The 22,297-nt window shown below is 36.3% G+C and overlaps 1 protein-coding gene across 2 annotated transcripts; it reads left to right on the top strand.

The window, feature by feature from the left end:
- Positions 1-3,440: 3,440 nt before the first annotated feature.
- On the top strand, positions 3,441-21,956 carry LOC131644004 (glutamate--tRNA ligase, cytoplasmic-like). Of its 2 annotated transcripts, none has more exons than XM_058914378.1 (6): positions 3,441-3,651; positions 16,958-17,054; positions 18,600-18,753; positions 19,157-20,280; positions 20,455-20,922; positions 21,605-21,956. In XM_058914378.1, the coding sequence occupies exons 1-6, from the start codon at positions 3,512-3,514 to the stop codon at positions 21,821-21,823; spliced, it is 2,202 nt and encodes a 733-aa protein (XP_058770361.1). In that variant the 5' UTR covers positions 3,441-3,511; the 3' UTR covers positions 21,824-21,956. The 2 variants fall into 2 exon arrangements, with proteins under 2 accessions (XP_058770361.1, XP_058770360.1); XM_058914377.1 differs by lacking the exon at positions 3,441-3,651 and adding an exon at positions 16,478-16,761.
- The last annotated feature ends 341 nt before the right edge of the window (positions 21,957-22,297 follow it).

The following is a 22,297-nucleotide window of genomic DNA, read 5'->3' on the forward strand; positions in this document are numbered from 1 at the left end:
TTTGTCCTTATGCATCCAAACTACAAGAATATGTCCCTAATAGTCACATGTGCAATGTACTTTTCTGCGAAAAAGAAAAGGAATATATTCCTCACCACATGCAAACACTATTGGTGCCACACAAAACTATGCCACTTCCCAATACCACATGTGACGCGCACTTGATACTTATCTTCTTAGTCTATAAAGTTTCAGTTATATTAATTTTTTATCCAAGATATATACTTGTATTTTTTTCCCTTTCCATGTGGATCTGTCCAAAATATATACTTATATTTCTCATTTGAATAATAATATCAAAAAGAGTTTTTAACTTTTAGAGTAACAATGCATAAACATATAAACCATTTTAGAATATAACACCTTTCATAAAAGGTGGTATAGACATAATCTATCTTCTGAGTATACACACCGCTGCTACTCTGCTTGTGATAACGGATCAATTACGGTACCAATAAAATAACCCTAATCAAACCTGCAGGAAACTAACATTGGCATATTTACATATTTTACGAAAAAACATACAAGAAATTACAACAACCATCTTATACTTGCAAAATAAGTGAGACTACACATAACATTAACTTTGGTTCCAATATTGACAGAATACTTGTCGCAGAATCTTGCAGTCAATACAATAAATACACAGAGTTTTAAACATCCAAGGCTTGCCCAAAATAACTAAAGTAACAAAACATAACCACATTTGTCCAAAACATATTAAACTACGCTGCTAGATCATCATTTGCAATAACCAATATATAAACTATGCTTTTCCACGTTGGACGGCCACAGAGATCTCGACCACCGGAGGATATCTTATGCAAAACCTTAAGGTGTCACCTTTCTGAAGGTTGCGGTCTTTGCAGAAGTCCGACCACCCACCAAATATATACCTGTCCACAGTGTTTTCCTTCTTTGTCATCTCACAGTAATATGGAACATTGTTGTCGCGATCGACTAACGTTATTCTTGGAATGTTACCATATATGCATGCACGAATAACTGCTCTCGAAATATGCTGAAACAGAACAGGAAACACCTAATTAACATTACTACATACTGTGCATGATTGCTAAATATAATTATATATGTAGCACTGTAACTTACGAGAACATTGTTGCGCAGCTTCACGGGATTGTCAACAACTCTGGTCCAGCTTTGCTCTTTCATTCCCGCTGATTTTGGAGCCGACTTCCTACATCAATATAACACAAGACATTCAGCTTATAAAAAATTGAAAAACAGTAACGACACCGTCGTAGTGAACATATCGAACAGCTAAACCACTTAATTCATATGACACCCAAATACTACCTTCCAGACTTAGAACGGTTTACACTTCTGGGAAAAATTCAACTTTGCCATTCGCCCTCTTGGACAATACTAACTTCTCCACACCAACTCCAACAATTTTTTCATTGCTACAGCCATACAATATCAAATATGACAATAATAAGTAGAACACTTTGTAACAAATAATGCATCGGCTAATAGATTCTTTGACAACGATGGCTAATATAATCAACAATACACTTACCTTGATGGGTTTGTTGATTTTTGATCCTTTTTGTGTCGGGGGCGCCGTTCACCAATGCCAGCCGTTCCAGATATACAAGCTTCTCCCTTGACTTCACGACGCATGCTTCCGACAACACCGCTAATTGGATCTGCTACTGCCTTTCCCTTTTATTTTCCTAACCCCTTATTATGTTGATCTCTGCCACAACAAAATTCCATCAAATTCATCATGCTTAGTATCTAACTGAGAAACTTTACAAATTTATTTCTTAATGCAATAGTTTGCTTATAATGCAATGAGTTGCTGACAGGAGTTACAAAACAAAAAAAAAATACCTTCGGGAATGACATGGTTGGAAGGATGCATGGTAGACAGACGCATGATACTTTCTACTTACATGCCCGGTAGCAAACGTCGGATTCTGTTGTTTCCCTTTGCCTTTCCTACGGACTACTGGAATTTCTTCTTCTTCCTCGACCACGGGTTCTGTTTTCACCTTCGTTCCTTCAATTTCTTCCATCGCAGCTATACTTTCTTTTTTCACACGACGTACCTCTTCCAGCATTTCTCTCAGAACATAACTGCGTGTCCGTTTGAAATTCTTTTGTGTTGAAACAACAGAATCTTCATCTCTGCATAACAAAAATATAGCTACATGAATATATGACCGATAATAATTTTAACACAAATCTAATGCCCATATACATCCACATGCAAAAGAAAATAAAAGTACAAATCGTCTGTTAATGAAACAGACCAATAAACTATAAACACAGCTCTATTTCTTTTGGTATATTCACATGCAACGGAAAATCTAACTCCAAATACTCAGTTAATATAGCAGACCGATAAACCATGGGCATATAAATACACATGCAATAGAGAAAAAAGTGCCAAATCGTCGGTTAATGTAACTTTTCGGCATTAGAATTAGTATACGGCGATCATCGGAATAGAAATCTTTCAAATAACAACAACGCATCGACTGGCCTTGACAACAACTGAAGAAGTACATACCTTGCTTTGTTTGTGTTAACCGTATCTGGGTTGTGCTTCGCTGCCATCTTGCGATTTTGCTCTCAAAAAGGGTTGAGGGAGACAAAAAGATTAGGGTATTCCTTTAATCTGAACAAGAGCGTTTTACAAATAATAAGCTGTTGTTTCCAACTAATAAGCGTTAGGTTTCCAAAATCCTTCCCATTAATATCTTTTACTTCCACATTAATTTCTTTATATTGTTTGTTATTCCATAATAACTGAGCTTTTATTTTATTTACAAATTTATTTCTTTATATTATTTATTAACCTATGACAAACGTTTTTTTTAATTATTTTTTCACATCTAATTCTTTATATTATTTATTATATTAGTTGATTACCACTACTTTATATTGTAGATTAACTTTGTTACTTATTAACTTTACTTATTATATCACTTTGTTACTTATTAACTTTACTATTATGTTGTTTTTTTCTTTTATTGGTAATACTCACTTTGTTATCGCAATTTTTATTTATTTTAAATACTTCAATTATACACCCTAAATTTCAATTATACACCCTAAATGTATTTTTAATTATAATATCATAACTCCTATTTGGGACAGACCTTTATTTTAATCGATTTTTACTATTGAAAAATTTACACCATAAAGATTAATTTACTTGTAATATCGTTTTCTAAACTAATCTTTGTATAATAAACATATTATAGTATCAAGTGGGGATTTAAAATAAATGCGCAACCCACACCAGAACCCGTGCGGTCGCACGGGTTTGTTACTAGTTTCCTTTTATTTTTTTCACTGCGTAATGTTCAACCCATTCTCCTATATTCCCTAATAGCAGTGAAAAGATAAGTGTTTTAAGCAATAGTGTTACTACGAGAATCGATTCTCCCAAAATTGAAAAAGCTAGAATTTGGAGCTTCAGTTTGGGAGAAAACCTAGCGACGCCGCCATCACTCTCCACCTTCGCGATCGCATCAACATGGACATCAAAACCCTTTCCTTCGCCGCATCCACGCCACCGTTAGCTCTCATCGCCGCCGTCAAGCTCGCCGGATTTTCTCCATCCATCGATACCTCCCTCCCTCCTGACTCCGCCCCCACATTTCTCTTCTCCAACGGGTACGTTTCCACTCTCATTTTGCCATTTTCTTCACAATTTTTCCTCATTTCTCATTGCTTCAACTAGCAACACAAGGTCAATGGTACTGATTTACTGAATATAATGATGACGTTGCAGACCTTCTACGGCAGACAAAGCTTATTATATGGGATGAAGCACCGATGGCACACAAACATGCTTTTGAAGCACTCGATAGAACTTTGAAGGACGTGATGTCTACATACGGTAATTCAAAGGATATCTTTGGCGGAAAGGTCGTTGTTTTTGGTGGTGATTTTAGACAGATTTTGCCCGTTGTACCCAGAGGGAGTCGTTCGGATATTGTACATTCTGCCATAAATGCCTCTTACATTTGGCGGTCAGTTGAAGTGTTAACTTTAACGCATAACATGCGACTGCAATCTGGCCCAGATGAAGCTGAAAAAAAAAGAAATTGCAGAGTTCTCAAAGTGGATGTTGCAGATTGGTGAAGGCAAACTTTCTGAGCCAAATGATGGATTTGCCGACATTCAACTACCACCAGAACTATTGATCACGGATTACACAGACCCAATTGTTGCCATCGTTAATAGTACTTATCCTAATTTTATCGAAAATTACCAATCTAACGACTACCTCAAAAGTAAGGCAATACTTGCTTCTACATTGGAAGTTGTCGATCAAATCAACAATCACGTCCTTGATCTGATGCCAGGTGGTTAAACAAATTCCTATGCCTTCTAATTCTATTTTTCATTTATGTCAGTCACTAACAATCTGCTTCCAATCATCTTTAGGGGAAACCAAGGATTACTACAGCTCAAATTCTGTCGATAGGTCCGAAATTCATGACACCAATGTAGTCGATATACTCACACCGGAGTTTCTCAGTTCCTTGACTACTTCAGGGTTGCCTAACCATCTCATTAGGTTGAAGGTAGGAACACCTGTTATGCTTATGCGTAACATAGATCAGTCGGAGGGTTTGTGTAATGGCACTAGGGTAATGATAACTAAGATAGCAAACCATGTCATCGAGGCGAAAATAATGGCGGGAAAGTGTTGTGGAAACTTGGTCTACATCCCTCGAATGGATATGTCTCCCTCACAATCCCCTTGGCCCTTCAAACTCAAACGGCGTCAATTTCCAATAATTGTCTCATATGCAATGACGATCAATAAATCTCAAGGACAGTCTCTGGATAAAGTAGGACTTTTTTTGCCACGAGACGTCTTCACTCATGGCCAAATATATGTGGCACTGTCAAGGGTCACAACCAAGCAAGGAATAAAAATCCTGGTATATGACAAAAATGACAGGTTGAAGTCTACTACTGCAAATGTTGTGTATAAAGAGATCTTCAACAATATATAAATGGGATATGTATAAGGTAATTCAAATGATTGCTTTAACTTTTGTTTTATATTTTTGTTTATATCAATTTTGAGCCTAATTGTGGAGGATTTATGTTTGCATCAGTACTGTGAAAGTAAAAATATTCCATCGATGGGAAAACTGTGGCTGTCCAAATATGCAACAGGATTACACTGGAAACAAGGGACAACAGGAGTTTATTTAATTTTTAAGACTATATACACTCTAATATGTTACAGCTATAATTTTGTGTAGATTGTAAGGGAAATACACTACTTAGCTACTGTAACTGGTTTGCTCAATATATTATGGTTTTCAATATATTAAATAGTAATCCAATTTCCCTTATCCAATTACCTTATCATAAAGACTTGTGGTAGATAGCAAACATAAATATATAACAGCATAGGTTAAATATCCAGTAAACAAGTATCAAAAGGTAGCATAACATGTTTACTATTTATTACACTCATGCAAGTAAATACACATAACATGTTTTATCCAAGGAAGTAATATCTAACCTAAATCGAATCCTATCTCCGCATTTGAAGTTGTTGGACCTGCAGAATTCGTCCCATCCGTATCCTAACTTTGTGCGGCGAGGATCTTCAATGTTTAAGGGAGACATGAATTTATTCTTCCCGTTGTCACCGCATAACACAATGTCTTCATATCCATTGTCTCTGAGGACGGTCGCAAAATCCTCCTGCAATTTCTACGAAAAAAAGTGGAAATAAGTGATTGTTTCAACATTGCTCAACAGTTCAATTTGAAATAAATGGATACGAAGCAACTCAACTAATTTTGGCAGGTCAACGCTGAAAGGAAGCAGATCTACATCGAAAAAGTATATCTCTTTGTAGAACACGTTTCTGCTATGAAAACGCGGTAAATCTTGGGGTCTTAACACCTCACTAATTGATAAAATGGAGTAGTTGTTGTTACCATAATTTCCAACCGTCAAAACTACATCCGGAGGCAGACTATAATACGATTCCATACAAGGCCATCCACTTAAAATGAGCGGATGCATTTCAATTTGGTTGTAGATCAGATCATGGTGTACCCCCTGATTATTCATTATGATCCAATTCTTGCCAAGTTGGCGACCGTAGCTTTTCACAAATAATGGTTGAATTTCGGGGTAGGACTGCAAATATCAAATTTACACAATGTTGGATGAGGCATAATACTTCCATATACTTTGTTAATGTCAATAATACATATGCATATATTTTACAAATTTAAAAACAAAACAATGAGATCAAAAAACAAACTGAACCTGTGTCGAGATCTTTGCGATTAGAAAATAATCTATCATTTCTGAATGCTTGAGAATGCCGCATAGATCCATTTTTAATTATTTGTAGATTGAAAATTCAACTTTTTAAATGATGCAGAGGCAGAGGTGATGAACAACGCTTCTATGAGCATTCAGTTTGTTTGTGTGCATACATTGGGGATGAGTATTTATTATAGAAATTCACTGCAGCATCACATGATGCTTTCATCCCTTACCATAAAGTAAGCATGCTTGGCTGAAGGGGTTTTGTCCTTATGCATCCAAACTACAAGAATATGTCCCTAATAGTCACATGTGCAGTGTACTTTTATGCGAAAATGAAAAGGAATATATTCCTCACCACATGCAAACACTATTGGTGCCACACAAAACTATGCCACTTCCCAATACCACATGTGACGCGCACTTGATACTTATCTTCTTAGTCTATAAAGTTTCAGTTATATTAATTTTTTATCCAAAATATATACTTGTATTTTTTTCCCTTTCCATGTGGATCTGTCCAAAATATATACTTATATTTCTCATTTGAATAATAATATCAAAAAGAGTTTTTAACTTTTAGAGTAACAATGCATAAACATATAAACCATTTTAGAATATAACACCTTTCATAAAAGGTGGTATAGACATAATCTATCTTCTGAGTATACACACCGCTGCTACTCTGCTTGTGATAACGGATCAATTACGGTACCAATAAAATAACCCTAATCAAACCTGCAGGAAACTAACATTGGCATATTTACATATTTTACGAAAAAACATACAAGAAATTACAACAACCATCTTATACTTGCAAAATAAGTGAGACTACACATAACATTAACTTTGGTTCCAATATTGACAGAATACTTGTCGCAGAATCTTGCAGTCAATACAATAAATACACAGAGTTTTAAACATCCAAGGCTTGCCCAAAATAACTAAAGTAACAAAACATAACCACATTTGTCCAAAACATATTAAACTATGCTGCTAGATCATCATTTGCAATAACCAATATATAAACTATGCTTTTCCACGTTGGACGGCCACAGAGATCTCGACCACCGGAGGATATCTTATGCAAAACCTTAAGGTGTCACCTTTCTGAAGGTTGCGGTCTTTGCAGAAGTCCAACCATCCACCAAATATATACCTGTCCACAATGTTTTCCTTCTTTGTCATCTCACAGTAATATGGAACATTGTTGTCGCGATCGACTAACGTTATTCTTGGAATGTTACCATATATGCATGCACGAATAACAGCTTTCGGAATATGCTGAAACAGAACAGGAAACACCTAATTAACATTACTACATACTGTGCATGATTGCTAAATATAATTATATATGTAGCACTGTAACTTACGAGAACATTGTTGCGCAGCTTCACGGGATTGTCAACAACTCTGGTCCAGCTTTGCTCTTTCATTCCCGCTGATTTTGGAGCCGACTTCCTACATCAATATAACACAAGACATTCAGCTTATAAAAAATTGAAAAACAGTAACGACACCGTCGTAGTGAACATATCGAACAGCTAAACCACTTAATTCATATGACACCCAAATACTACCTTCCAGACTTAGAACGGTTTACACTTCTGGGAAAAAATTCAACTTTGCCATTCACCCTCTTGGACAATACTGACTTCTCCACACCAACTCCAACAATTTTTTCATTGCTACAGCCATACAATATCAAATATGACAATAATAAGTAGAACACTTTGTAACAAATAATGCATCGGCTAATAGATTCTTTGACAACGATGGCTAATATAATCAACAATACACTTACCTTGATGGGTTTGTTGATTTTTGATCCTTTTTGTGTCGGGGGCGCCGTTCACCAATGCCATCCGTTCCAGATATACAAGCTTCTCCCTTGACTTCACGACGCATGCTTCCGACAACACCGCTCATTGGATCTGCTACTGCCTTTCCCTTTTGTTTTCCTAACCCCTTATTATGTTGATCTCTGCCACAACAAAATTCCATCAAATTCATCATGCTTAGTATCTAACTGAGAAATTTTACAAATTTATTTCTTAATGCAATAGTTTGCTTATAATGCAATGAGTTGCTGACAGGAGTTACAAAACAAAAAAAAATACCTTCGGGAACGACATGGTTGGAAGGATGCACGGTAGACAGACGCATGATACTTTCTACTTACATGCCCGGTAGCAAACGTCGGATTCTGTTGTTTCCCTTTGCCTTTCCTACGGACTACTGGAATTTCTTCTTCTTCCTCGACCACGGGTTCTGTTTTCACCTTCGTTCCTTCAATTTCTTCCATCGCAGCTATACTTTCTTTTTTCACACGACGTACCTCTTCCAGCATTTCTCTCAGAACATAACTGCGTGTCCGTTTGAAATTCTTTTGTGTTGAAACAACAGAATCTTCATCTCTGCATAACAAAAATATAGCTACATGAATATATGACCGATAATAATTTTAACACAAATCTAATGCCCATATACATCCACATGCAAAAGAAAATAAAAGTACAAATCGTCTGTTAATGAAACAGACCAATAAACTATAAACACGGCTCTATTTCTTTTGGTATATTCACATGCAACGGAAAATCTAACTCCAAATACTCAGTTAATATAGCAGACCGATAAACCATGGGCATATAAATACACATGCAATAGAGAAAAAAAGTGCCAAATCGTCGGTTAATGTAACTTTTCGGCATTAGAATTAGTATACGGCGATCATCGGAATAGAAATCTTTCAAATAACAACAACGCATCGACTGGCCTTGACAACAACTGAAGAAGTACATACCTTGCTTTGTTTGTGTTAACCGTATCTGGGTTGTGCTTCGCTGCCATCTTGCGATTTTGCTCTCAAAAAGGGTTGAGGGAGACAAAAAGATTAGGGTATTCCTTTAATCTGAACAAGAGCGTTTTACAAATAATAAGCTGTTGTTTCCAACTAATAAGCATTAGGTTTCCAAAATCCTTCCCATTAATATCTTTTACTTCCACATTAATTTCTTTATATTGTTTCTTATTCCATAATAACTGAGCTTTTATTTTATTTACAAATTTATTTCTTTATATTATTTATTAACCTATGACAAACGTTTTTTTTAATTATTTTTTCACATCTAATTCTTTATATTATTTATTATATTAGTTGATTACCACTACTTTATATTGTAGATTAACTTTGTTACTTATTAACTTTACTTATTATATCACTTTGTTACTTATTAACTTTACTATTATGTTGTTTTTTTCTTTTATTGGTAATACTCACTTTGTTATCGCAATTTTTATTTATTTTAAATACTTCAATTATACACCCTAAATTTCAATTATACACCCTAAATGTATTTTTAATTATAATATCATAACTCCTATTTGGGACAGACCTTTATTTTAATCGATTTTTACTATTGAAAAATTTACACCATAAAGATTAATTTACTTGTAATATCGTTTTCTAAACTAATCTTTGTATAATAAACATATTATAGTATCAAGTGGGGATTTAAAATAAATGCGCAACCCACACCAGAACCCGTGCGGTCGCACGGGTTTGTTACTAGTTTCCTTTTATTTTTTTCACTGCGTAATGTTCAACCCATTCTCCTATATTCCCTAATAGCAGTGAAAAGATAAGTGTTTTAAGCAATAGTGTTACTACGAGAATCGATTCTCCCAAAATTGAAAAAGCTAGAATTTGGAGCTTCAGTTTGGGAGAAAACCTAGCGACGCCGCCATCACTCTCCGCCTTCGCGATCGCATCAACATGGACATCAAAACCCTTTCCTTCGCCGCATCCACGCCACCGTTAGCTCTCATCGCCGCCGTCAAGCTCGCCGGATTTTCTCCATCCATCGATACCTCCCTCCCTCCTGACTCCGCCCCCATATTTCTCTTCTCCAACGGGTACGTTTCCACTCTCATTTTGCCATTTTCTTCACAATTTTTCCTCATTTCTCATTGCTTCAACTAGCAACACAAGGTCAATGGTACTGATTTACTGAATATAATGATGACGTTGCAGACCTTCTACGGCAGACAAAGCTTATTATATGGGATGAAGCACCGATGGCACACAAACATGCTTTTGAAGCACTCGATAGAACTTTGAAGGACGTGATGTCTACATACGGTAATTCAAAGGATATCTTTGGCGGAAAGGTCGTTGTTTTTGGTGGTGATTTTAGACAGATTTCGCCCGTTGTACCCAGAGGGAGTCGTTCGGATATTGTACATTCTGCCATAAATGCCTCTTACATTTGGCGGTCAGTTGAAGTGTTAACTTTAACGCATAACATGCGACTGCAATCTGGCCCAGATGAAGCTGAAAAAAAAAAGAAATTGCAGAGTTCTCAAAGTGGCTGTTGCAGATTGGTGAAGGCAAACTTTCTGAGCCAAATGATGGATTTGCCGACATTCAACTACCACCAGAACTATTGATCACGGATTACACGGACCCAATTGTTGCCATCGTTAATAGTACTTATCCTGATTTTATCGAAAATTACCACTCTAGCGACTACCTCAAAAGTAAGGCAATACTTGCTTCTACATTGGAAGTTGTCGATCAAATCAACAATCACGTCCTTGATCTGATGCCAGGTGGTTAAACAAATTCCTATGCCTTCTAATTCTATTTTTCATTTATGTCAGTCACTAACAATCTGCTTCCAATCATCTTTAGGGGAAACCAAGGATTACTACAGCTCAAATTCCGTCGATAGGTCCGAAATTCATGACACCAATGTAGTCGATATACTCACACCGGAGTTTCCCAGTTCCTTGACTACTTCAGGGTTGCCTAACCATCTCATTAGGTTGAAGGTAGGAACACCTGTTATGCTTATGCGTAACATAGATCAGTCGGAGGGTTTGTGTAACGGCACTAGGGTAATGATAACTAAGATGGCAAACCATGTCATCGAGGCGAAAATAATGGCGGGAAAGTGTTGTGGAAACTTGGTCTACATCCCTCGAATGGATATGTCTCCCTCACAATCCCTTTGGCCCTTCAAACTCAAACGGCGTCAATTTCCAATAATTGTCTCATATGCAATGACGATCAATAAATCTCAAGGACAGTCTCTGGATAAAGTAGGACTTTTTTTGCCACGAGACGTCTTCACTCATGGCCAAATATATGTGGCACTGTCAAGGGTCACAACCAAGCAAGGAATAAAAATCCTGGTATATGACAAAAATGACAGGTTGAAGTCTACTACTGCAAATGTTGTGTATAAAGAGATCTTCAACAATATATAAATGGGATATGTATAAGGTAATTCAAATGATTGCTTTAACTTTTGTTTTATATTTTTGGTTATATCAATTTTGAGCCTAATTGTGGAGGATTTATGTTTGCATCAGTACTGTGAAAGTAAAAATATTCCATCGATGGGAAAACTGTGGCTGTCCAAATATGCAACAGGATTACACTGGAAACAAGGGACAACAGGAGTTTATTTAATTTTTAAGACTATATACACTCTAATATGTTACAGCTATAATTTTGTGTAGATTGTAAGGGAAATACACTACTTAGCTACTGTAACTGGTTTGCTCAATATATTATGGTTTTCAATATATTAAATAGTAATCCAATTTCCCTTATCCAATTACCTTATCATAAAGACTTGTGGTAGATAGCAAACATAAATATATAACAGCATAGGTTAAATATCCAGTAAACAAGTATCAAAAGGTAGCATAACATGTTTACTATTTATTACACTCATGCAAGTAAATACACATAACATGTTTTATCCAAGGAAGTAATATCTAACCTAAATCGAATCCTATCTCCGCATTTGAAGTTGTTGGACCTGCAGAATTCGTCCCATCCGTATCCTAACTTTGTGCGGCGAGGATCTTCAATGTTTAAGGGAGACGTGAATTTATTCTTCCCGTTGTCACCGCATAACACAATGTCTTCATATCCATTGTCTCTGAGGACGGTCGCAAAATCCTCCTGCAATTTCTACGAAAAAAAGTGGAAATAAGTGATTGTTTCAACATTGCTCAACAGTTCAATTTGAAATAAATGGATACGAAGCAACTCAACTAATTTTGGCAGGTCAACGCTGAAAGGAAGCAGATCTACATCGAAAAAGTATATCTCTTTGTAGAACACGTTTCTGCTATGAAAACGCGGTAAATCTTGGGGTCTTAACACCTCACTAATTGATAAAATGGAGTAGTTGTTGTTACCATAATTTCCAACCGTCAAAACTACATCCGGAGGCAGACTATAATACGATTCCATACAAGGCCATCCACTTAAAATGAGCGGATGCATTTCAATTTGGTTGTAGATCAGATCATGGTGTACCCCCTGATTATTCATTATGATCCAATTCTTGCCAAGTTGGCGACCGTAGCTTTTCACAAATAATGGTTGAATTTCGGGGTAGGACTGCAAATATCAAATTTACACAATGTTGGATGAGGCATAATACTTCCATATACTTTGTTAATGTCAATAATACATATGCATATATTTTACAAATTTAAAAACAAAACAATGAGATCAAAAAACAAACTGAACCTGTGTCGAGATCTTTGCGATTAGAAAATAATCTATCATTTCTGAATGCTTGAGAATGCCGCATAGATCCATTTTTAATTATTTGTAGATTGAAAATTCAACTTTTTAAATGATGCAGAGGCAGAGGTGATGAACAACGCTTCTATGAGCATTCAGTTTGTTTGTGTGCATACATTGGGGATGAGTATTTATTATAGAAATTCACTGCAGCATCACATGATGCTTTCATCCCTTACCATAAAGTAAGCATGCTTGGCTGAAGGGGTTTTGTCCTTATGCATCCAAACTACAAGAATATGTCCCTAATAGTCACATGTGCAGTGTACTTTTATGCGAAAATGAAAAGGAATATATTCCTCACCACATGCAAACACTATTGGTGCCACACAAAACTATGCCACTTCCCAATACCACATGTGACGCGCACTTGATACTTATCTTCTTAGTCTATAAAGTTTCAGTTATATTAATTTTTTATCCAAAATATATACTTGTATTTTTTTCCCTTTCCATGTGGATCTGTCCAAAATATATACTTATATTTCTCATTTGAATAATAATATCAAAAAGAGTTTTTAACTTTTAGAGTAACAATGCATAAACATATAAACCATTTTAGAATATAACACCTTTCATAAAAGGTGGTATAGACATAATCTATCTTCTGAGTATACACACCGCTGCTACTCTGCTTGTGATAACGGATCAATTACGGTACCAATAAAATAACCCTAATCAAACCTGCAGGAAACTAACATTGGCATATTTACATATTTTACGAAAAAGCATACAAGAAATTACAACAACCATCTTATACTTGCAAAATAAGTGAGACTACACATAACATTAACTTTGGTTCCAATATTGACAGAATACTTGTCGCAGAATCTTGCAGTCAATACAATAAATACACAGAGTTTTAAACATCCAAGGCTTGCCCAAAATAACTAAAGTAACAAAACATAACCACATTTGTCCAAAACATATTAAACTACGCTGCTAGATCATCATTTGCAATAACCAATATATAAACTATGCTTTTCCACGTTGGACGGCCACAGAGATCTCGACCACCGGAGGATATCTTATGCAAAACCTTAAGGTGTCACCTTTCTGAAGGTTGCGGTCTTTGCAGAAGTCCGACCATCCACCAAATATATACCTGTCCACAGTGTTTTCCTTCTTTGTCATCTCACAGTAATATGGAACATTGTTGTCGCGATCGACTAACGTTATTCTTGGAATGTTACCATATATGCATGCACGAATAACTGCTCTCGAAATATGCTGAAACAGAATAGGAAACACCTAATTAACATTACTACATACTGTGCATGATTGCTAAATATAATTATATATGTAGCACTGTAACTTACGAGAACATTGTTGCGCAGCTTCACGGGATTGTCAACAACTCTGGTCCAGCTTTGCTCTTTCATTCCCGCTGATTTTGGAGCCGACTTCCTACATCAATATAACACAAGACATTCAGCTTATAAAAAATTGAAAAACAGTAACAACACCGTCGTAGTGAACATATCGAACAGCTAAACCACTTAATTCATATGACACCCAAATACTACCTTCCAGACTTAGAACGGTTTACACTTCTGGGAAAAAATTCAACTTTGCCATTCACCCTCTTGGACAATACTGACTTCTCCACACCAACTCCAACAATTTTTTCATTGCTACAGCCATACAATATCAAATATGACAATAATAAGTAGAACACTTTGTAACAAATAATGCATCGGCTAATAGATTCTTTGACAACGATGGCTAATATAATCAACAATACACTTACCTTGATGGGTTTGTTGATTTTTGATCCTTTTTGTGTCGGGGGCGCCGTTCACCAATGCCAGCCGTTCCAGATATACAAGCTTCTCCCTTGACTTCACGACGCATGCTTCCGACAACACCGCTCATTGGATCTGCTACTGCCTTTCCCTTTTGTTTTCCTAACCCCTTATTATGTTGATCTCTGCCACAACAAAATTCCATCAAATTCATCATGCTTAGTATCTAACTGAGAAATTTTACAAATTTATTTCTTAATGCAATAGTTTGCTTATAATGCAATGAGTTGCTGACAGGAGTTACAAAACAAAAAAATACCTTCGGGAACGACATGGTTGGAAGGATGCACGGTAGACAGACGCATGATACTTTCTACTTACATGCCCGGTAGCAAACGTCGGATTCTGTTGTTTCCCTTTGCCTTTCCTACGGACTACTGGAATTTCTTCTTCTTCCTCGACCACGGGTTCTGTTTTCACCTTCGTTCCTTCAATTTCTTCCATCGCAGCTATACTTTCTTTTTTCACACGACGTACCTCTTCCAGCATTTCTCTCAGAACATAACTGCGTGTCCGTTTGAAATTCTTTTGTGTTGAAACAACAGAATCTTCATCTCTGCATAACAAAAATATAGCTACATGAATATATGACCGATAATAATTTTAACACAAATCTAATGCCCATATACATCCACATGCAAAAGAAAATAAAAGTACAAATCGTCTGTTAATGAAACAGACCAATAAACTATAAACACGGCTCTATTTCTTTTGGTATATTCACATGCAACGGAAAATCTAACTCCTAATACTCAGTTAATATAGCAGACCGATAAACCATGGGCATATAAATACACATGCAATAGAGAAAAAAAGTGCCAAATCGTCGGTTAATGTAACTTTTCGGCATTAGAATTAGTATACGGCGATCATCGGAATAGAAATCTTTCAAATAACAACAACGCATCGAATGGCCTTGACAACAACTGAAGAAGTACATACCTTGCTTTGTTTGTGTTAACCGTATCTGGGTTGTGCTTCGCTGCCATCTTGCGATTTTGCTCTCAAAAAGGGTTGAGGGAGACAAAAAGATTAGGGTATTCCTTTAATCTGAACAAGAGCGTTTTACAAATAATAAGCCGCTGTTTCCAACTAATAAGCGTTAGGTTTCCAAAATCCTTCCCATTAATATCTTTTACTTCCACATTAATTTCTTTATATTGTTTCTTATTCCATAATAACTGAGCTTTTATTTTATTTACAAATTTATTTCTTTATATTATTTATTAACTTATGACAAACGTTTTTTTTTAATTATTTTTTCACATCTAATTCTTTATATTATTTATTATATTAGTTGATTACCACTACTTTATATTGTAGATTAACTTTGTTACTTATTAACTTTACTTATTATATCACTTTGTTACTTATTAACTTTACTATTATGTTGTTTTTTTCTTTTATTGGTAATACTCACTTTGTTATCGCAATTTTTATTTATTTTAAATACTTCAATTATACACCCTAAATTTCAATTATACACCCTAAATGTATTTTTAATTATAATATCATAACTCCTATTTGGGACAGACCTTTATTTTAATCGATTTTTACTATTGAAAAATTTACACCATAAAGATTAATTTACTTGTAATATCGTTTTCTAAACTAATCTTTGTATAATAAACATATTATAGTATCAAGTGGGGATTTAAAATAAATGCGCAACCCACACCAGAATCCGTGCGGTCGCACGGGTTTCTTACTAGTTTCCTTTTATTTTTTTCACTGCGTAATGTTCAACCCATTCTCCTATATTCCCTAATAGCAGTGAAAAGATAAGTGTTTTAAGCAATAGTGTTACTACGAGAATCGATTCTCCCAAAATTGAAAAAGCTAGAATTTGGAGCTTCAGTTTGGGAGAAAACCTAGCGACGCCGCCATCACTCTCCGCCTTCGCGATCGCATCAACATGGACATCAAAACCCTTTCCTTCGCCGCATCCACGCCACCGTTAGCTCTCATCGCCGCCGTCAAGCTCGCCGGATTTTCTCCATCCATCGATACCTCCCTCCCTCCCGACTCCGCCCCCACATTTCTCTTCTCCAACGGGTACGTTTGCACTCTCATTTTGCCATTTTCTTCGCAATTTTTCCTCATTTCTCATTGCTTCAACTAGCAACACAAGGTCAATGGTACTGATTTACTGAATTTTATATACATGCATTTTCATTTTCAATTCAGTTCCTGTGTGTATTGCAGTGTCATATCTACGATCTAATAGTTGCAATTCACTTCATTGTTACAGGTCGAAATTGCGTGGAGCATTTGTTCTTCTACGTTATGTTGGAAGAACTTCCACCCTTCCCAATTTCTATGGCCAGAATGCATTTGAAACTAGCCAGGTGATTTTTCTGATTTATTATAGCGTGACATAATATGGTTTAGTGAAATGAAAGATTGAAGTTTGTGTTGACAATTGAGTTAGTGATGTTGTCTAAAAATGGTGTTTTTAGTTTTCTTCTAAATGTTTCTTGAGCAAACCTTAATTTGGGTCCTTAAACTATTACTTACTCTCGCTCGAATTTGGTACATGAACAATCCAGTGTGAATAAAAGAGATCTAGAAAATGTTGGGTAAGTGAGCAACCTTTGAATTTGTATAAACTGTTCATGGTGGTGCAGGATAAAGGTGGTTATGATGTTGTTTGTAAGAACAGGTTGTGGGATTTGGTTGGGGAAGAGTATGGGTTGGGTGTGAATGTTGGTTCATCTGTTGAACTTGTTTACAGTAAGTATTTGAATACTCTACAGATGTCGTTGAAGAATGTAGTTGATGGTGAGTTTCCAAAGTGTGATTTAGTGGATGATAGAGTTAAATTTGGTGAGCGGTTGATGGAGTTGTAAACTGAGTTTTTGCTGGAGGATTATGGCAAGGAAGATGTAGAGGATGAACTCAAGAGTGTGTATGGATGTAGGAGGAAGTTTTGCAGTACTAATAGGGTGAAAGGGTGTGAACCCAGAATTGAATGCGGCTGAACTCGAAACGGTTTATGAGTACATAGATGGGAGGAAGTTAATCTTGAGTCTAATGCCCTTAAGAAAGTTAATAGTGGAGGAGTTGTTGATGTGTGTATGCAGGATAATAGGATGGATGAGATTATTCTCGGAAAGTTGGGCAAACAAAATGATGCTGTGGAAATAATGGAAGAGTTTGATGAGGATAAAGTAAAAGCAGTGGATGTATCCTATGTAGTTAACGATATGCCCGGATTGTCAGATGGAAGCAAGAGGTGTGATATTGATGATATCTTATTATTGGATACGTCTAGTGTTAATAGAGAGCTTTGGTCGGAAGAGGAATAGAGAGTCTATGTCAGAAATGCTAATTTGGGTTACTAGCACTGCAAAGAATATTTGTGATCCCGTTGTTGGTTTAATGCGTGAAAAGTCAAAGTAGAAGTCCTACAGTAATGAAGAGGCCTGGAATAAGGTTTTGTTGTTTCGAGAAGCTGCCATTTTGAAAAAGGATTTTGGATCAAACTGTGATAAACTCAGTTGGCTGGCTCAGAAGATGCATCCTTGCATGTATGATGATAACCTTGTGGCAAATTACAATCTTAGACAGAGGATCAAATCTGACAATGGAGTTTTAGTTGGAAAGTCTGCATCTATCTTTTCAAGGTTGCGAAGAACCTCAAGTGATACCGAAAGCAGTACCAAAAAAAAGTTATGTGACTCCTGTGCTTCTGAATCAATTCTTGATACACCTCCCACAGTGAACATCCCTCTTGGGCCTAACCACCAAACAAAATATAAGAGGGAATTATTGTTTAGGACCAAATTGATGGTTTACTCATATTTGTTTTGTTAGTTATTGTTTGCTTCTGGTTGTTAGCTCTGTCATTCTATAGTTGTTTTTCCTTATTTCCAGTGTCTTTGGCTTTTCAGATTGATGAATTGTTAGAGTATGCACCTGTACTCTCATCAGGCCCTGCTTTTGAGAATGGATGCAAATATATTGATCAATACTTGGAGAAGCGTACATTTTTAGTTGGTTATTCATTATCAATTGCAGATCTCGCTATCTGGGCAGGTCTTGCAGGTAAAGATATTTTATGAGGTCTATTTAACTTCACATGCAATACTGCTATGTCTTTTTTAAACAACGTACCTATGGAAAAGGAAACCCTGGTATTAGTTTAGTGTTTACATTTTGTGATTACCTCCTAGTTGTGTCCCTGCTGACAAAACAGGGTTTATTGTATGTTGCCATATCAGGAGTATAGCTAGCAACCATGCTGTATCCGTTTTGCTCTATTGTTTCAACATAAAAATACTATTGTTTTGGCTTATCATTTTATATGTTTCTGTGGTGGTCTGTGCATCAAAATTACTGTCTTCCATTTTTGTGGTCTTTAGTAACTTTACAGCCATTAACTTTATCATCCTTTGATCTATGTAACTTGGTAGTTCATTTTCATATCCATCTTTATTACGCTTTTCAGGGGCTGGAAAGAGATGGGAAAGCTTGAGGAAGTCAAAGAAATACCAAAATCTTGCGCGATGGTACAATTCAATAGTGACAGAACACGGTACTGCCTTAAACGAAGTCACGACAACATATGTTGGTAAAAAAGGATTGGGAGAGCCATCTGCAACCAAGACAAAAGACAACGCAGTCATCACGGATAAAGTGAGGAATGTGAATGGGGATGCATCTGATAACATTAAGGGAGGAGGCAAACCTTTAGCAGAGATAGATCTTCCAGACGCTGAAGTTGGAAAAGTTCGCTTGCGATTTGCACCTGAACCCAGTGGCTATCTTCACATTGGACACTCAAAAGCAGCACTGTTGAACAAATATTTTGCTGAGCGATATCAGGGTCAGGTTATTATTCGTTTTGATGATACCAATCCTGCTAAAGAAAGTAATGAATTTGTAGACAACTTGGTGAAAGATATTGATACATTGGGTATCAAATATGAAACAATTACATATACATCCGATTACTTCCCTGAGTTGATGGAATTGGCTGAAAAATTAATTAGCCAGGGTAAAGCATATGTTGATGACACTCCGCGTGAACAAATGCAAAAGGAGAGAATGGATGGCATAGAATCTAAATGCAGAAACCATAGTGTAGAGGAGAATTTGAAATTATGGAAGGAAATGATTGCAGGATCAGAGAGGGGCTTGCAGTGTTGTGTCCGTGGAAAGTTGGATATGCAAGACCCAAACAAATCACTTCGTGATCCTGTTTATTATCGTTGCAATCCAATGCCTCATCATAGAATTGGATCTAAGTATAAAGTGTATCCAACTTATGATTTTGCTTGTCCATTTGTTGATTCTAAGGAAGGTATCACACATGCCCTTCGGTCAAGTGAGTATCATGATCGCAATGCTCAGTATTACCGGATTCAAGAGGACATGGGAGTTAAGAAAGTTCTCATCTACGAATTTAGCAGGTTGAATATGGTCTACACTCTTCTCAGCAAACGAAAGCTTCTATGGTTTGTCCAAAATGGAAGAGTTGATTCATGGGATGATCCCCGGTTTCCTACAGTGCAAGGAATTGTGCGCAGAGGTTTGAAAATTGAAGCGCTAATCCAATTTATTGTTGAACAAGTACGTAGAAGGTTTTCTTTTCATTTATATATCTAAAAGAAAATATGCACTCACTAACAAATAAGAAATACAGTAGAATATGTCATTCAGTTGTCATACGTTTTTCTTCTTTGTACTTTCTTGTGGTAAAACAGCTGCTTAAAATATTGATGACTGTTCTCTGTCCTTTTACAGGGTGCATCAAAAAATCTCAATCTCATGGAGTGGGACAAGCTTTGGACCATCAATAAGAAAATTATTGACCCTGTATGTTCCAGACACACTGCCGTCATTGCGGACAGACGTGTATTGCTGACCCTCACTGATGGTCCTGAAGAATCATTTGTTCGCATCATTCCTAGGCACAAGAAATATGAAGCTGCTGGAAGTAAAGCTACCACATATACTAAAAGGATATGGCTTGACTATGCGGACGCAGAGTCCATATCAGCAGGTGAGGAAGTAACCTTGATGGATTGGGGAAATGCCATAGTAAAGGAAGTAGAGAAGGACCAAGATGGGAATGTCACGGGGCTGAGTGGTGTTTTGCATCTTGAAGGATCTGTGAAGACCACAAAATTGAAGCTCACTTGGCTACCTGAGATAGATGAACTAGTTAGCCTGACATTGATGGAGTTTGATTATCTAATTACGAAGAAAAAGGTACGTCTTTCTCCTCTGTGGGTCTCTGTCATTATAAAGCATTATGTGATATGTGAATCTTTTCTTGAGCAATTCATGTGTCCATACAGTTTCTATTGACACAACTAATCAAAAGTTGAAAAATACTAAAATAACTTCTGCACAGCTTTGATGTCTTTCTTTTGATTGGTTGTATCTATGGACATTGTGATCATGGAAGAATTACTCATTATTCATATTTAGCTGAAGCCTGAAATATTAGTTTTTTAAAAAGTGTCAAATGAAAGACATTTCTCTGTTGATTTTACTTTCATAGTCAAAATTCCAAACCATTTTAGCAAGACAGCATGTAATACAGACTGTTCAAATAACAATTTTAGAGAGAAATAAGAGATTCATATCATCCCACCCACCAATGAGCCTTGGCTTTAAGTTGAGAGAGAAAAATGACACTTTTGTCTAGGTGGATATTTGTTTTATATCATAAGGAGTTCATATGCATTTGTGCATTGTACCTGCCACGACACAAGTTTTATAGCACCCGAGTACCCTTATAGGCTCACACTGTATTTTGATCCCATTCTTTTAAATCACCCAATAGTGCATACCCTTGGTTCAGTGTTCATTTCATCTGTTACCCATACTTTGAATACATCAAACCTGCCTGCTTTCCTGTTTAACTTTATGTTCACATTGTTTGCAGCTTGAGGAAGGGGAGGATTTCGTTGATGTGCTTAACCCCTGTACAAAAAAGGAGACTCTAGCTTATGGAGATGCCAATATGCGAAATCTTCAGCGTGGGGAGGTATTGCAGCTGGAGAGGAAGGGGTATTTCAGATGTGATGTACCCTTCATCCGGCCTTCAAAACCAATCGTGTTATTTGCAATTCCAGATGGCAGGCAGCAGGCATCTTTGAAGTAGTTTTTTTTAATAAAACAAGTTGGTAATTTGGATACCTTTGTGGAACTATTTTAGTGTTTATCATCATTAAAGACTTCAGTGTTTTGTTTATAAGCAACTTATTTTGATTGTGTTCTTGACTAGCAATTTTGAATATCTTCTGATTTTTGGGGACCAATTCTGAGTCTACTTGGGAAAAGTTATTTCAGTTTATGAGCTGATGACTTTCTATATAGAATTATAGATGATTCAAGTCAAAGCCCTACGAAATCCTTGATAGTAAAAATAATTATGATTAACATAGTATATCAGATTTTTGTTTGCTGTATCGCCAATGTCTCTTCACTTATATAATATAACATGATTATATGTAATTAAAGGGTGGGGGAATATTTATATCAGGAATAGTACTTACAAATTTAGTTGATGAATAATTATTTTATCAATGTGAGTTTGATTGGCAAGTGTTTACAAAGTTAACTTTTTTATTATTCC

Source organism: Vicia villosa, linkage group LG1 (assembly GCF_029867415.1).
Source record: "Vicia villosa cultivar HV-30 ecotype Madison, WI linkage group LG1, Vvil1.0, whole genome shotgun sequence".
Lineage (NCBI taxonomy): Eukaryota > Viridiplantae > Streptophyta > Magnoliopsida > Fabales > Fabaceae > Vicia > Vicia villosa.

Excerpts from the sequence above, each read along its gene's own strand:
- LOC131644004 (XM_058914378.1), top strand. The coding sequence starts at position 3,512 with ATGGACATCAAAACCCTTTCCTTCGCCGCATCCACGCCACCGTTAGCT. Across the intron at positions 17,055-18,599 it reads ATGCATTTGAAACTAGCCAG|ATTGATGAATTGTTAGAGTA; the intron begins GTGATTTTTCTG and ends TTGGCTTTTCAG. Across the intron at positions 18,754-19,156 it reads TATCTGGGCAGGTCTTGCAG|GGGCTGGAAAGAGATGGGAA; the intron begins GTAAAGATATTT and ends TACGCTTTTCAG.